The sequence below is a fragment of the Rhinolophus ferrumequinum genome, chromosome 6, assembly GCF_004115265.2.
Source record: "Rhinolophus ferrumequinum isolate MPI-CBG mRhiFer1 chromosome 6, mRhiFer1_v1.p, whole genome shotgun sequence".
Classification (NCBI taxonomy): domain Eukaryota; kingdom Metazoa; phylum Chordata; class Mammalia; order Chiroptera; family Rhinolophidae; genus Rhinolophus; species Rhinolophus ferrumequinum.
Window position 1 is genome coordinate 9,751,359 of NC_046289.1, and position 16,409 is coordinate 9,767,767.

The window sequence follows — 16,409 nt, forward strand, 5'->3', positions numbered from 1 at the left end:
CCTGAAGCCTTCTTGGATTGTTCTTCCTTCTCTCCTGAAAAGATAGTTTGTTTTGTAAATGAGTATTTTAGTTTCCCCTTGGCTGTGCTATCCTCGGATTTGGGGTGGGGGTCTTTTTGCAAAATGGATCCTCCCTAACAAAGTTATCCAGTTTTCGGAAAAACAGGTTTATAGTTATGAGTTGTGGGGTAGACCTCTGTCTAAAACTTGTTAATGCAATATTTATCAAGAAAACGAGTGTTGGAGCCTGTAAAATTCTTCTCCAGGTGCAGGTTTTTAATACAATTCTTTTAACACAATTCTTTAATTGTTTAACTTCTTTTGTTACTTTTTCTGTGATTTTGGTGCTGACATCTTTATGCTCATTGTAGAAAACTAGGAAACACAAGAAAATACAAAGGGCAGAAAAGCCACATACATTCACTTGACTGCTGCAGGCACGCTTACCACTGGAGTGTGTTCCCTCCCCGTCTGTTTTCCAGGTATTAGAGTCTTTAAATGGGCTTGGAATCTGAATTCATGTTCCCAGGCACGACATTCCAGTGACCCTGCAATGGGTGTTATTTCCACTGCTCTTTGAGAATTTGGAAGATTTCTAGATAAATCCTGAGCTCTTTGCTTCACTTCATCAATCAGTTGATTCGTGCCATTATCAGGCAGCTCCTTTTTGGGAATGCTGGCAACTAGAGTTTTACCTATTAATTAAGAGATAATTAAAAAAAATTTGTTCCTCTATTTTCTGAGACTATTTTAGAGGCACATGGCACAAAATTCAGGAGATGCATGAGAGTGCACATTGAAAAGCAAGTCTCACCCCACCCCCAGCCGTACTCGCCCTTGACACGAAGCCACCCTGCGACCATTTTTCTGTGGTACTTTTTAATTAGATTCCTTCTGTGTACTGGATGTTGTGCACACATCTGGTCCTGGATGTTGTTTTTAACCTAAGTAACTATGCAACACACAGGGCTTTTTTATACCTTGCATTCTCCCATAGCAGTGTCTTAAGAGAGAGTTTACACCTCACGGGTGGATACCTGGAGCACTTCCTCATTCCTTTTAGCTGTTGCATAGTATTCCTGTGACGTTTGCTGTCACACAGTGTGGCAGTTACCAGACACGGCCTGAAGCACTTTGTACACTTGAGCATGTCTGGGGGCGGCGGGTTGGTCCTGGAGTTGGGGTTTCCAGGAGGAACAGTTAATCACTTGACAACTAGCTCTGTGGTTTCTCTTCCTTCTCTCCCCACCTGCCTCCCTCCGTCCCTCACCCCCTCTCCCTCTTCCCCTTCGTGATCCTGCTCATGGCTGGATTTGGGGAGCCTGCTGCTTGGGAAATGAAGGCTGTGGGTACTTCCGGCCTGCAGAAGTTCTGATGAGGAAGGGAGCCCGGCAGGTTTACATTTTGTTTTCCTTAGCGGGCGGCGGCGGTGTGCATGCGATCCCACCACCAGAGGGAACGTGCTTTTCCACCTGCCCCCTCCTCGTTTCCCCGCTCCACCATGGCCCTGGAGTACGGAGACCAGGCTTGCCCGTTTCGGGGCCTCTCGTGCCAGGGCCCGCACTTCGAGTCCACAGGCCTCAGCTTGCTCATCGAGTAATGGGCCCTCACCGCCCCTCCCTCGGGGCTGCGGAGGGCAGCAGCCGGCAGCGGCACCCAGGGCGCCTGAGCCCCCACACCATGAGGGAGTCTGGTGCAAGGTGTGGCCTGATGTGAACTGAACGGGGAGCTGAGCCCCCTCTTTTCTGCCAGAGTTGTAATTTATCCTGTTCCCTTCAACTCCACTTAAGGCTTTCAGCCTGTCTGTCCTCAAGATTACTTTGTTTCTTTCATGTTCTGGTTCCATCTGTTTTCAAAGTTAGAGAGCTGTTTGTTTTTAGGACTGTGGGAGGGAGAGCTGTCTGGAATGATGTCACCTGTGGACAGAGTGGAAATGACTGCCCTTGGTTTCACAAGGAGAATGACAGCCACACAGGGATAATCGGAAAGCTGCGAGGATTAACTCAGGGAGCTCAGGCCCTGGGCGCCCAGTGGACGCCCTCTGCACCTGGTGTGGGTCACGTACACATGCCCTCTGTCTCCTTCAGTGTCCTCGTCTGTCCAGTTGTGTGGTCCCGGTCTTATCACCTGGGGCTCCGCTGGGGGCTCGCTGTCAGCTGTTGAAGGTTTCCGTCCAGGAGCAGGGGCCGGCCGGCATGAGGAAGTGGCACTGAGCCCAACCTGGCTAGTTGTAGTCACTAGGTGCCGAGTGACCTTGGTAGTTCACTGCCACCGACGCTCAGGTGGGGCTAGGACAGCGTAGGAATGAGGCAAGGGGCTCCGAGGTGTCCCCAGGGCTCGGAGATGATGTGGGTTGTGAGCGGATGACGGTGTGACACAGGCTGCTTTTGAGGCGGTCTGTCCCTCTGCCGGGGGCTCTGGTGGCCCAGGGCCGTGCCATTGTGTTCAGTTTGTTCCCTCATGAAATCATGGAAGTCGATGGCGATTGGCCGCCCTTCCTTCCAGAGCTGCAGAGAAGCTGCTTGATGGCAAGGATCCCTGAATCAACCACCCTGACTTTCAAATTGGGTTCTGCAGGGCGGGGGCTTCTGTGGAGGTGCTGGGGGTCGAGGGGCGGGCTGCTGGGCACACCCCGCAGTGTGACCTGGTCAGCGCTCTTTGCTCAGTCTTGTGGGTTCATGTAGTGGCTCCTTGTGAGGTTCCACTCTGTTCCGGGCTCTCAGAAGGCGCCAGGAAACACGGTGAATGAGTAAACCAACACATGTAAAATTGGTACCGTAGGAGTCCCCTCACTGTGCCGTGTGAGGTGACGGTACCTGTTCTCTGAGCCATGGCTGTTGCATTTGTTGTGCTCCGGGTGCTGGCCCAGCCTGGGCACACGAACTGAGCTATGCCCTGCACATTTCTGTTTAGGGAGTGTCTGTATGCCAGGCGAGCCCCATGGCTGGGCATGGAGCACACAGAGTCATCGAATCTGCCACAGTCCCTGCCAGAGTGCGGGCGAGTGAACTCCAGGCCATAGCCTCCTGAGGGTCTGTGGGATGCCCAGCCTTTCTTGCAGGAAAATGCATACGGGCATGGCGGTTGGCATGCCATCTGCAGTCCATACTGCAGTGCCTCCCCTAGCACTCTGCCTCCTGTGAAAACCCATCAGAATTCCAGAACAAAAGGCTCCGATGGCCACAGGCCTGAGTCCCCATGAGCATTCTGGCGGGGAGGGCGTGGTGGGTCAGGGCTGGCTTCCTGGGGGCGCCGCTTCTGTCGGAGCGGGATCCTAAAGGCTGGGTGGAAGGTGGGGACCAAGCCTTGGAGATGCCACACAGCCCTGTGCCCAGAACTCCTTGCAGTAAGGAATGTGGGTGGGGGAGGCACAGGTGGAGGAGTCGGCAGGGAGCCTTTGTCCCACCCAGGCTCTATAAGGGGTTGGGGTGAGTCAGGCACAAGTGTTGGAAACAGTGGCCATGGGATTGTGGGGGAGACAGAGGGAGACCAGGCTCAGGCCTGGGGGATACTGGTGAGGGCCATGATGGTTGAACCAGAGTCACAGGGTGGGAGAGGTGTTAGAGGGGGCCAGAGATGGCCAGGAGTGGACCAGCAGCCAGGGCAGGATCGAAGGGTTTGAAGGCCTCCGGCACGGGGGGGGGGGGGGGGGGGGGGTGGGAGGGGAGGGGAGTGGATAGGCTGGAGTGTGACAGGCTGGGCAGACCTGAAAGGCCTGGCCAAGGTGTGCAGCCAGCTGCTGGTGGTGAACATGGTGGTGGGGTGGGTCTTAGCAGCCCAGGCCGGTACTGCACCAACAAAGGCCTGGCCCCGGGATTGGAGAGGAGCGCAGCTGGCTGTGAGGGAAATAAGCTGGGGGCTCTGTAGGACTCTGGCCAAGTCCCGCTGGGGAACCAACCCTCCTTTTTTCCCAGGAGCTGACCTTGAGGACTGGCTTAGAGTTCATAGACCTTCCCCTTGAGAATGAGGCAGTTCTGGGGACCATGGCCTGAGAGGTGCAGCCACCAGCTCTCCTTACCCTTCTGCCTTCAGCTGGCTGTAGTGAATGTTCTGGAAGGATGCTTCCTGACTGCCGAGTAACCTTTGTTTTCTTTGTTTTCCTCCACAGGAAGCGAGGGATAGAAGTCGTACAGGTGAGTACGGGCCACGCCCTCCCCATCTTTCAGGCCCATGCGCCTTCTAGCATTCATCTCTCCTGGGCACCTGGCTTCTCTTCTCGTGCTTCTTGTTTTTAACGTCTCCCTGTGGACTCTCTGTGATTTCCTCCCTGGCAGGGCACAGGCAGGGGCTGATGGTCTCTCAGGTTTGTGGAGTTGCTGGGGCTCTGTCCGTGGATAGAGCTGGCTGGGGGAGAGATGGGGCTTCTTGGTGGGGATGAGGGTGGGCAGGTAACATCTGCGGTGTTTGTCCCTGTCATGGGAGTTACTTCTCTTCCTGGTGCTGTTTAATGGCAATAGGAACAGTATGAGTGTTTCATATTTATTGGGTACTCTGGGGTTCCAGCATTGATGGCATTTACTTGAAAGAAGCTTTTGTATGTAACTGCTCCATGGTGGTGGTGGGAGCACATTTAAGAAGTCCGTTTTGTAGCCCCTCATTTTCCTCATGTGCTTGTTCCTATAGCTGACCTGGAGAGGAGCTTGTAAACTCTCCGACCCAGCAGCCCTTTCATATTGACCCTCCCTCCCATCTCTACAGAGGCAGTACAAGACGCCTGGGTTCACCGTACTGGCTGTGTGACCTCAGGCCAGTTGCCTAACCACTCAGTGCCTCAGTCTTCCCGTCTGTAAAATGGGAATACTACTATTACTACTACTACTATTACTACTACTACTACTACTACTAGTAGTGCCTGTCCCCTGGGATGGCTGTGAGGACTAAAGGAGTTAATTCAGGTAATGCAGGTGGTACAGTGCCTGGCACACAGGAAGCTGGTCATGTATAGAAAGAACCACACGCTCTCATTATCCCCAGGCAGGTGTGTGACGCAGGGCATAAAACCGCCTTGGGCATCATGTGGCTGCTCATTGTGATCCTGGGGCAAGAGAGGTACTTCTAGTTCTTCCCTTGCAAGTGAAACTGAAAGAGGACCTGATTGAGTTGTCGGCTGAGAGAACATTAAACATGATTTTTTATAATAAATCACTGTAATTCTCGGCAAATACCTCTGAAGGAATTCAGAGAATGTGCTTTGGTAAATCTCTTTCCATTCCTTCTTACTTATTTATTTGAATCTGTGATTTCAGCACTTACATCTATTAAAAATTGAAAGAGAGAGATAGAATTGATAATAAACTCTGCCTTATTCTAGCAATAGGTAAAATCCATTTGTGGATGCATGAAACAATTTTTAAAAATTCCCATTCATCTTTTCTGAGATGCATTTCTAACAAGGTTTAATTTTTTTATGCTTATTACTTATACATCTCTGTAATACATTTTTGTCATATTGATCAATTACGTACTAATGGTAACTGATAATAAATCTGTCCAGAAGAAATTTTTGACACTTAGAGCTTTATGGCCACATGAAATTAGCAAATTAAAACATATCCTTTTTTTTTTTTTTGGCCTTTAAACGTAAAACACAGCGATAGTAGAAACACCACTGAATGATGTGGACTGGAAATTGGAGGAGGCAAAGGGAACGTTGCAAACACGCCAGGTGTTTAAGAGGAGTAATTTTAAGATGGATGATGGTGGATCTCAAATTGCTGTGATATTTAGATTCCACTGGATCCATTTAAAAGAGAAACAGTAACAGTTTTATTCTGAAATGTTAATATTTACAATATGTTGGAAATTACATCCTCTAAAGTATTTAAACTTAGGATGAGAAATTTTAGATGTCAACTTGAAAATGTGCAAATAGAAACATAGTTTTAAACATTTATTTTGGGGGTTTGGTTTGAAGGCCACTGCTTTAGAACATTACCCCATTTACTTTTCAAAACCAGGCTGTGAAGCAGGTACCAGCTCAGAGAGGGACAGCCGCCTGGCTCTCGGGCCCAGCTGGGGCCTGTGTGTCCGCTGAGACCCAGGGAGGCCTTGGCAGTGGGCTTGTCTGCTGGCCGACTGGCCTCCCTGACCTGGGCTTGTTAGGCTAAGGGGTTGTGGGGACAGAGCCAGGAGTGCAGTTTCCAGGCTCTCGCCCTCACATGGAGAGGTGCTCACTCGGGTAGTAGATGGCCATCAGCTGTGGCTAGTTGGCCGTCAGCTGTAACCAGTGAGCCATTGGCCACTAATATAACTGCTGTGGCTACGCTAGCAGCAAGTGGGGCCTAGCAAGAAGATGGTGGCTGAGATAGCAAGCGGTGGAGTGAGGGTTGCAGATCGTGTGGCTCCTGCTTCCTGTGTCTCCAACCCAGCCGCCGGCGAGACTATCGTGGTATGACTCCCCTACCTATGGCTCCGTGGGTGTTCCTTTTTGGCCTCACCATGTCCTGCGTTCTTTTGTGGGGAGCAGGAGCTGAGACCTCGCAGGCCGCCCAGCATGACAGGGATGCTTGATAATAAGGAAAACTTAGCGTTCTCTGGTCACGCAGTATGAGAAGCCTCAGGTAGGCCGAGGCCAGGAGGGGCAGGAGCAGTGGAGGTCCTGCTCTGTGCTTAGTTCTGGGGCTCAGGCTGGAGCTAAGGACACAGTGGAGCAAGGGCCATGGGACAAGGTGCCGTGAGGGGCTATCTGTCATGGCAGTGATGGGCATAGGTACCTGTTATGGTGGTGATGGTCTGCAGGTGCTCTTTGCCTCAGTGTCCTCCTCCGTATTATGGTAATGAGGATGCTGGCTGCACAGGGCCCCCCCACTCTAGCATTGTTCCAGGTGTTAACAGTTGGCCTCACTCAGCCATTGAGGTGAGGGCCCCTCCTAGCTGGTAGCTGTGGATTGGGCCAACTGAGCTCTCTTTGCAGCAGCATTCAGCAGTCTTTCCTGGGTGCCTGCTATGTACCAGGCTACAGATGTTGGGTACTCACACAGGCCCAAGTCAGGTCCCTTCAGCTCTGAGATCTGTAATTGGCAGTCCTAGGCCAAGGTGGGTGGGGATCACTGGCATGGTCCCAGAGGAGGTTCCTGACCCAGCCTGGTAAGTCAGGAAGGCTTCCTGGAGGAGGACAGGGTGAACATGGCTAGTGGCAATGAGCCTCATCCACCTGACAGAGCCTGGCTGAGAGGCAGATCCAAAGTCACAGCCCGGACTTAGGCTCGACCTGCTCCCTAGGCCCTCCTGCTGCTGCCCCTGAAACAGCTAGGTGCTAAAATGACCAAGGCCAAGCATGACACAGCCACCACTGCTCCTCTGCCCAGTGAGCCTTTGTTGGGAGGAGGAAACGTTCCTTGGCCACTTGGGTCATCTGCAATCTAGGGGTGTAGGGGGCTGGGCCTGGGGCTCTGGATGCACCACCTGGGAGTATTTTCCAGTCTGACCGGCTCTGTGGGGGGAGCTAATGAGGGAAGCCTGGCCTGGGCGGTTTCCTCATCTCTGGTCTCCGTTGTTCCTTTCTAGAGCAGCCGTAAATTTGGTGGAAGAAGACCCCAAAAGAACAACATACCTATTGTCCTGCCCACCCCCGCCCCCATCCCCTACCCCAGCGTGCTCTCTGGGGAGTCTTTCCCAGGTATTTTCAAAGTGCAGAGGAAGATGACAGCATGGGGGGTAGGGGGTTGGAGTTTTATTTTAAAATGCAAATGAGCAAGCTGTAAGTGTGAGAAGTACTGTCGCTGATTATAGATTCACTGTCCTCCTTCCAAATTCCTTGGGAATTCAGACATTACGAAATCTGGTCTTTGGAGAGGCCGCTGTTTCTCAGGCGGTCAAGGAAGCAAATGTTCCCCCAGCTCGCCAAGGCGGGCAGGGGGGCAGCAGGCCCGGCCTGGGGTCTGTCTCTCCAGCGTCGTTGCTTGCTTAAGATAGTTCTTTGTCTGCCTTTGCTCCCTTTCTCACACACCATTCAGGGCAGGGACTCCGGTGGCGGACAATCAAGCAGAAAAGGAAAGACCGAGAAAGACAGAAAGACGCCTGAGAGCAGGCCATGGGCCCGGGGCTTCTGGAGGTCTGGGTCCCAGGCATCTGGCGTTGGCGACGACGGCCCCCGGGCTCATGGGCAACCCCTCGAGGGCTGGAGGGCCTGTCTGAGCTGTGGTCGGGGCCTGTGAGGACATGGGGCCAGCACTTAGAGGGGGGAGTGGGCGGGGGAGGGAGGTCTCATGGGGAGTTTGGTGCCTCTTGGTAGGGAATAAAGCGGGTACCGGCGTGGACGGGGAAGTGAGGTATTTGAATGTCGTCACACGCAGGGTGTGCCAGATGAAAAACCCAGAGGCTGGGCAGTGGGGTCTGTGAACGCGAGTGGCTTGGAAGCTCTGGGGCCTTGACCATGAGGGAGTTGGCAAGCGGCCAGGCCAGAGAGGGCAGCAGGGCCAGACCACTCGAGGGGCCAGGGGGCATTGGGAGGCTTCTGTGCAGGAGAGGTGCACGCTCCAGTTAGAGGCCAGGGGTTAAGTAAGGTCCCACTGGGAGGGCACAGGGGAGGCTCTTAGACGAGGCTGGACTGGAGAGCAAGGAGCTGGGTCTACTGGTGGGAGGCTGGGGCCACAGCCTAGTGGGGTCTGGCTGGAGTTAATGCAGTAGTGGAATGCTGAGCTGACAGATAGCCAGGGAATGGTGCCTGGGTGAATGTGGAGGGTGAGGCAGAGTGAGGGGCCAGTTCCCACACTCGGGGTGCAGCAGGCGGAGCAGTGGGGCGGGAAAGAAAGCTGGTTCAGATAGATGTGTCAAATGCAGGCAATGGAACTTCAGTAGCGGCCTTCCTCTTTTCGAGCCAGAGGAAGGGTCACGTGGCTGAGTATGCTTCTCTCCAAGGATTACAGATGCTGAGTTCTCCATTCAGCTTTAAAAAATGAATGTTATTTAGGTAGTATTTTTACATGGTTCAAAAATAGTTATGCAGTTAAAGGTGTCAAATGATTAATCCTCAGCTGGGTTCCCTTTGCCACCCACACTCTCCAGGGTGCCCTGGCTGACTGACCTTGGTGCCCTCTGGAATTTATTTCCAGGTAAATGAAGTCCAGGTAGAGTTTCGCACCTGTGAACATTCTTCCTTCCATCTGCTCCCTCTGCTGGGTGCTCTGGAGCCAGGCATAAGGGTCTTTGGGAATATTGGTTGCCTTGGTGTTTTTTTTTGGGGGGGGGGTGGGTCCTGACGTCCTTGTTGCTGAAAGAGCTCATGGCAACCACCTGCCACCTCCTCATGTGTAGGGCGTGTAGGGCCTCCCTGAAGAGCACCCATGTGTGACTCTGACCTCTGACAGCGCACCAGCACCTCCAGGAAGGGAGGCCACGGGATGGGGAAGTTGACTCTGCACGAAATGTCCCCATGTGGTCACTGGGGTCTGTTGGGGTGTAGACTGTTCTTGTGTGTGTTTGACCTCCCCAAGGAGCCCAGAGGTCTGGGCGTGAGCTTCGGATAGCCTGTGTTCTGACTGTGTGTGATCTCACTTTCCTCATCTTTAAAATGGGCTCACACTCTCTCCATGGGATCTAAGCTATCTGATAGAAGCTCAAGGAATGCGTTTCTTTTTCCTCATCCTTCGTTAGGAATAGTGCGGCTTATGGGCAGGAGTAGAGACAGCTATAGGGGAACTGCGTTGCTTGGAAAGATCGTTGCCTAGTGCAAAGGATGTGCCCCACCCCATAGTACCCTTTTTCTGGTTTTTAACTATTGTGGATTTTAGCTTAATCCCCGCCCCCTTTTTTTTCTTTAAGATTTTAGTTTAGTTTTTAAAGTTTGAAATGCAGAGTCTTTCTTTTTTTTTTTTTAAACATTGAAAATTCTTTTCATGCTCAGTCATTTACTTAGGTATATTTAACAAACAAATAGAGAAATTTATGTGTAAGCAGGGTCATCATCATATTTTTTTATAATAATACATGGGGCAGGAGGAAGAGTTATATAAATTAGGGTCTGCTGATACCAAATGTTTATAGTAGCTATTAAAAGAGGTCACATTTTGGAGGACAAGCGTGGGAACACGCTCACAAGATGACGTTAAGTGCTGTCAACGTCTACTGAATGGTTTCAGTTCTGTCGGTTTTATTTTTATTCTTGAGTTTTTAGGCTTGCTGTTGCAAATAGAAACTGTGTCCGGCGTCCGTGCAGTCCTGCGTGCCTTCAGAGGGAGGCACACTTCTCAGTTCTGGGTGTTCTTTCCCCAGCTTTTGAGTCGCTGAGTCAACTTGAGCAAGTCCTGAAAACAACGCAAAAAGCGCTGCTGCCAGGGAAGCTGGGCGCCTGTGCCCCCGGGTGCCTGGGCGTGTTCTGTTCATTCCACACAGATTCGGGATTCCATCTGTGATTTCAGCAGCCTCGTTGGCATGTAGCGAGTAAGCACGTCACAGGAAAACAGAGATGGAAGGAGGAACATGGGCAAATAGGAGGGGATAGAAAGGGACAGAAGCAAATGGAATGAGCAGAAGCAAAGAGTCTGCTTTGAAAGTAGCCGCCTGTTTTGAGGTGGTTCTGGGGTGAAGTCCAGAGTGGTCTGCCAGTGTCACCATGGCCATTGCCACCACCCCGGAGCTGGTGAGAATGCCACCCATGGCTGCTGGATCTGGGCCCCCAATTAAGCAGGATACATGTTAGAGTAGCAGAGGCTTTGGTGCAAGCAGTGGGTGTCATTTGGGTTGGGGGCCACCTCCTGGGGCTCGCTCAGGTCCAGGGGCTGAGACTGAGCAAGGTGGTGATTGATGTGAAGTCCCGGGAGCGTGTTCTCTGCCCACCTGGGTGCACAGCTTGCTGTGGAAAGCAGGATGGACGTGGGCGCCTTCAATCAGTGCCACAGACCAAGAAGCCTCCTTGGCTAAGAAGTTGGCACCTCCCTCTCCAGCCCCCTCCTCGGTCTCGTGTTTCCATGTGTGCTGTTAGACCAGCCACATGTCACCTTGCCCACCACACCTTTCCTGCTCCCCGGCAGACCCCTCCCCCCAAGCGCAGGCTGCCAGAATTCTCTTATGTCTGAGGGGTGTAGGACGTGGCCCTGGTGAGTGCTCGGTGAGCGAACTGAGTACCGAGCTGTTCCACGTAGGACAGAGCAGGCCCTGAGGGTCTGTGTTGTTCAGAAAAATCTCAGTTATTCTTTCCTCATTAACTCATATGTGCTACTTGTTGAAATCTTAGAAAATGAAAACAAGCTTGAACAGTGAAAACCCAAAGAGAATCATGGAAACAATTCTTTTGGTATGTTTCTCTCAAAATTGTCTATCTGTACCACACACATGTTGTTTGTTACATATTGTGTGACTCCAAGTTGGGCTTTTCCGTGTCCATAGTTTTGCAACCTGCGCTTTGGGGATGGATGAGCCATGTGCTCGTGCTCCTTAATCACGTTGAAAATGACCATTACAGTGACGGTGTTATTTTCCCACCGTCATGTGTCCTGGCATCTGGGACCCTCTCTCCGCTCCGCAGCCTCAAGTTCTAGGAGGTTTCCGCCTTGCTGTTGCACACAGCCCTGCCCTGGGCATCTTTGGACCTCAGTGTTTGCTCCCATCTCAGGTCCCCTGTTTGGATTGACTTCTAGAAGTGGCGTTACTGGGTCTGAGGCATCAGGATCCTGTGGGTGGTGGCGCCCATGGCGTGTAGACCGTCTCTGTACCCCCACCTGCAGTGCCTACATGAGTGTGTCCCAGGCCAGTGACTTGGTGGTTGTTTACTGCAGCGTCCCCATGCCTGGTTCTGGGCAAGACACAGGGGGCGGGGGGGTGCCCAGGGAGGTACAGGCAGCGTTGGCAGCAGCGAATGCCCCTGTGAGGATGATGGTGTAGCCATCACGCGGCCGTGCTGGCTCGTCATTATAACGGCTGACATTCCTTTGCGCATGCCAAGGTCCTAGGATTGGCATACATTAATTCATTTATTCCTTACAGTAACCCTGTTGGGTATGTACTGTTGTCCCCATACTATAAACGAGGAAACTGAAACAAAGAAAGGTTAGCTTGCCCAAGGTGGCACAGTTAATGAGTGGAGGAGCTGAGACTGGAATCTAGGCAGTTCGGTTCCAGAGGGCTATTTATTATTATTCTTTTAACTTTCAATTACGGAAAAAGTCCCATGACGCACCAAACTGGAGATCGTAGTTTGATGAGTCCCCATGTGCCCCCCAGTGATGTACATGAGCACGTTGTCAGTGTCGTTTCATGGGGACCCTGTTCCCCACTGGATGGTTTCCAGGCAGATCTTTCTGTCGGTTCACCTGTACCTGTCTCAGTGTGTGTCTCTGTGCTTGTTCTTAACTTCTGGGTGGGATTCGAGGGGTGAGTCAGGGCCCTGCCAGGTATGGGACGTGGCCTCCTGGATCTGCCCCCTGCCCGCACTGTGGTAGTTTCTGGTCTCTGGGAGGTGAGTGAAGGACAACACTGGGGGTGAGGGGGCCAGGTCCCCAAGGCCCTGGCTGTTGTCCTGTCAGCCTCTGGGACTCGGGGTCGCTGTTAGGGAGCCGGGATGTACGTAACTTGACTGGGTCCCGAGTTGCTGTTCACATCGCAGCCTCCTTTGAGTGCTCATCATGACAGTTGGGGAAATGATCAGAGGAAATGCGTACATGGCCTTCCTGTGTTTGGGAACTTCTGTAAGCACTAATTTAATCCTCGCAGTGATCCAGGGAAGTTCTGTTATTAGCTTGATTTAATAGAGAAACTTCGATTATTCCCACTTCACAGATGAGGAAACTGAGTCAGAGAGAACTCACCCCAGTCCCTCAGCCAGTAGCAGCAGGCGGAGCTGGCCTTGCAGCCCAGCACGCTGGTTCCATGGCCCATCGCTTAACCTCCATGTCTCACTGCTGGTTTTGCATCATTTCCGAAACCAGTGCTTCCGTGTGTTCCTTTGCTTGGGGTGTTTTGATCTCTTTCCTGGTCTGGGCCCTGCCCGTCTGCTGCCCAAGTGCTAGAGTCCTCTTTCTCAAACCAGCCCCCATCTTGTCACAGCTTGGCCGCAGTGCCCAGGGTGCCAAGTGAAGGCACAGTCCTTGGAGGTGTCCGCAAAACCCTTGGCCGTTGATTCCCGCTCCGGAGCGCCCAGGCAGGCCACGTCTGCAAGGACGTCCTCAGAGCACCTTGTGCAGCCCCAGCCTGCTACTCCATACAGCCTCTTCCTGTCTGTCCCATCTGGTGGACACTTACCGATCTGTCTGACCAAGTTCATGGCCACCCAAAGCCTGGACACCCTGCTCAGAGCTCCCCTCCCTCGTCTGGGCCCTTACGTGCCCTGTGCACCTAGTCCTGGGCTTTCCCCCTTCACCATAAGCTCCTTAGGGCCGTGGACCATGTCAGCTTCTGGGGGCTGTGCCCGCTTCGTGTGCATTCTGGCTTTTTAGATGTATCTTATCAAGAAATCTTTGGAAACCAGTGGAAAATAATAAAATATTACAGACACATAGGAATCGGAAAAGTTTCTCATCATCTCATGTTTCAAAAGTAACCACTGTTAACGTCTCCATTTTTCCCCCCTATGCATATTCTGACATACCATTTCCCCTCTCTTCGTTCTCTAACACCTGTTTAAAAACCTGTTCGTGCTTTTGAGATTGAGATGTCAACATTTAATGGGACGGTTCTGACGGATGGTGGCTTTGAATGGAGGAGATAGAATCACAGAGTATTTGTACATTGTGGAGGGTCTTACTCTGTCCTCGGTAGTGTGTGAAGGCCGGGCTGGGGGAGAGGTCTCGGGTTTTTTTTCTTTTCCGAGCAACAGGTTGATATATTGTGTAGTACCATTTTGAAAGGTCAGAAAGTACACATGAACTGGAGAGTTCCTTATTCTTACGAAGTGCAAATTTATTAGGTTAACTTGCCATTTTAACTATTCTCAGAAGAGACAAATGAGTTGCTTTTGTTAATTTCATAGTCTCGGGATGTTCCTGGCTTTTAGTGTTCTGAAGGCTTTTTTATGCTCCCTCCCCAAAGGAAAGGTTAGTAAGATAGAAGAAGTACACCAAGGCTGAGGCACAGAGGAGGATGTAAAATTAACTGACAGGCCTGCGGCCGTGAGGCGCACCGGGTACTGCTGAGTTTCCTGGCAGGCAGTGCATGGGGGGAAATCAGATCGCCACCACAGAGAGGAACTCTTAAGTCCTCAGAACAGGGAGTAAAAACATGGAGCGGATTGAATCTTCCTCTTAAACCGTTGAAGAACCTTGTCAGTGTCACAAATAGGAAGTCTTTGTCTTGACCTGGATGAAAAGGGAGAATTAGAAGAGAAGCAGAAGTATGGCGGCCATGAGTCTTTCATGCAAGGACATTGTATTTTGGGGGTTCCTCTCCTGGACCCCAACCTCCAGCCCCACTGTCTGGCAAGCCCCTGTTCTCCCAATACCCTGCCCACCTGTCACTTCACAGTGGAGCCATCAGGCTTTGTGTTCAGCTGCTCGTAGCAGATTGGAAATGACAGTGGCCTAAATAAGACATGAGTCCATTTCTGTCTGTGTCAGAGATGCTGGATGCAGGCAGCCTGGGGGCTGGTGTGGGGGCTCCATAAAGTTGTACAGAACCCTTTTCTCTGTTTGTGCCATGCCGTCTTTCACACTGGCTTCTAGGCTCAAGGTCACCTCCTGGCTGAAGATGGCTGCTGCCCTTCAGCCATCGTGTTTCCGTTCCAGGTAGGAGGAAGTGAGGCAGGAGGGCACCCCCACATCACACCTGAGTCTGTTCTCATCAGGTGGTCTTCCCAGAGGCTGCCTGTATCGCCTTGATCAGAATCGAGCATTCTGTTAGGTTGGTGCAAAAGTAATTGCGGTGTTTGCAATTATTTCTAACCTTTTAAACCGCAGTTACTTTTGCACCAACCTAATAACACCTGGTGGCCAGCAGGCTGGCAGGTGTGGTCTTTTTGCTGGACACCCTGTCACCTCATATGAACTCGGGGTTCTGTTGCTAAAGCGGAGGATGGGGAATGGGTGTTGGACCATCGCTAGCTATGTCCAGCACACTCAGGCTCCGGACTTAGAATTGGACCAGTTTACATGCATCTAAATAGGGTGTCGTGTGGTTGGATGACTGGATACAGGAGCCAAAATGAAAGGATCTCTCTTGTTTGATTGGTTATCCCAAGTAAAGAAAAAGTAAAGAAGCCAGAACTGTCTGCAGCGTAAATTCCATCCTTCTGGTATGCTTGGAGCAGGGCTGACATGGCTGCTTTGCCTGCTGGGTCCAGCGAGGTCCCCGCTCAGGTGTCCCCGCCTAGAGGTGGCAGCCCGAGGTCCTCTCCTGGACGCAGGGATGCATGGGTGCAGCCTGCTTGCAGTCTGCTGGGATTACAGCAGAGCTTGCCCTGGCTGGTGCATTTGGGGCCACAGGCTGATTTACTCCTCCCTCTTTCTGGATCGCCCTGGGTCCAATGAGAATGGGGTGAAGCATCAGCTCTGACGGGTGCTGACCCCCAACGCTGGCCGCAGAGGGCTTCCCTGCTCCCCTTAAACTCTGCATGCTAGCTCATCATCGGCTGGGGAGGCTCTGGGAGTCCCGCGTGCAGCTGAGATTTCATGGGTTTTCCAGACGTTCATGAACCCAGAGCTGAAACGTGGTTCCGTCTTTCTCCTCTTTCACCCTCACCTGGAGAACTCCCGTGGAGCCACCGCAGACTCCTGTCTTTCTCCCAAGTTCTCTGATATTTTGTTTAAGTGGCAGGTGGGGCAGCCCTGTCAGGGACCCAGTTGCTCTCCTTCCGTGCAGGCCTGTTTTTCAGCACAACCAGCAGTTTGAGTATTCCTTTTTGAACTTCCTATAATGGCCTCAGAGCATACCCTATAAGGAGATCCCAGCTTGCACTGTGTCCCGGGAACTTGGCCATGGAGCAGGGCTCAGTCATCACTTTCACAGAAGCCACTTGGGAGGTGCTCAGCGGTCTGATGGGATTGGGGGCGGAGGCTTTCGTCAGGTGTCCTGGGGTAGCATTCAGGGCTCCTGGGTTCTTAAGATTACTGTCTCGGCAGTAATCATCTAGTAAGATCACGTCAGAGCTCTGTAATGCCCATGTGACAGTTCTAAAATGCTTTGGTGTCTTTGGGCTGGGCTTCTGTGAACCAGCCCAGGGAACTCCTGTTAGTGCTTTGCCTGCGCCCCATTTACCAGGTGTGAACACTGAGGTTCAGGCTGGTGGGCGTCTTTGCCCTGTGCCGCCCAGTGAGTGAGCAGTAAGCAGAGGTGGGATTGGATTCCAGAGTGTGTGATGGCAAAGCCGGTGCCGTCTCTGCTCAGGAGGCTGGCTGCCTCCCTGGACTGAGAGTGGTGACCTGGCCTTTTTGTGGCTGTGCAACCCCGAGCAAGTGGCAAAACCTCTCTGAGTCTCATCTGCCAGATAGGGACGAGATTGATAAATGAAGTGAGGCACGGGAGGACGAGAAGGCCTCCCTGAA

At 52.1% G+C, this 16,409-nt stretch overlaps 1 protein-coding gene across 2 annotated transcripts in view; it reads left to right on the forward strand.

Annotated features, from left to right (window-relative positions):
• Nucleotides 1–16,409, forward strand: part of ITPK1 (inositol-tetrakisphosphate 1-kinase) — a 151,240-nt gene that overhangs the window by 31,962 nt on the left and 102,869 nt on the right. Inside the window, exons 2-3 of one of the 2 annotated variants that reach the window (XM_033108369.1) lie at nt 3,915–3,995; nt 4,109–4,133. In XM_033108369.1, the coding sequence (XP_032964260.1) occupies nt 3,964–3,995; nt 4,109–4,133 (57 nt within the window). In that variant the 5' untranslated portion in view covers nt 3,915–3,963. The remainder of the gene's footprint in view (nt 1–3,914; nt 3,996–4,108; nt 4,134–16,409) is intronic. The other variant, XM_033108368.1, reaches the window with a different exon arrangement.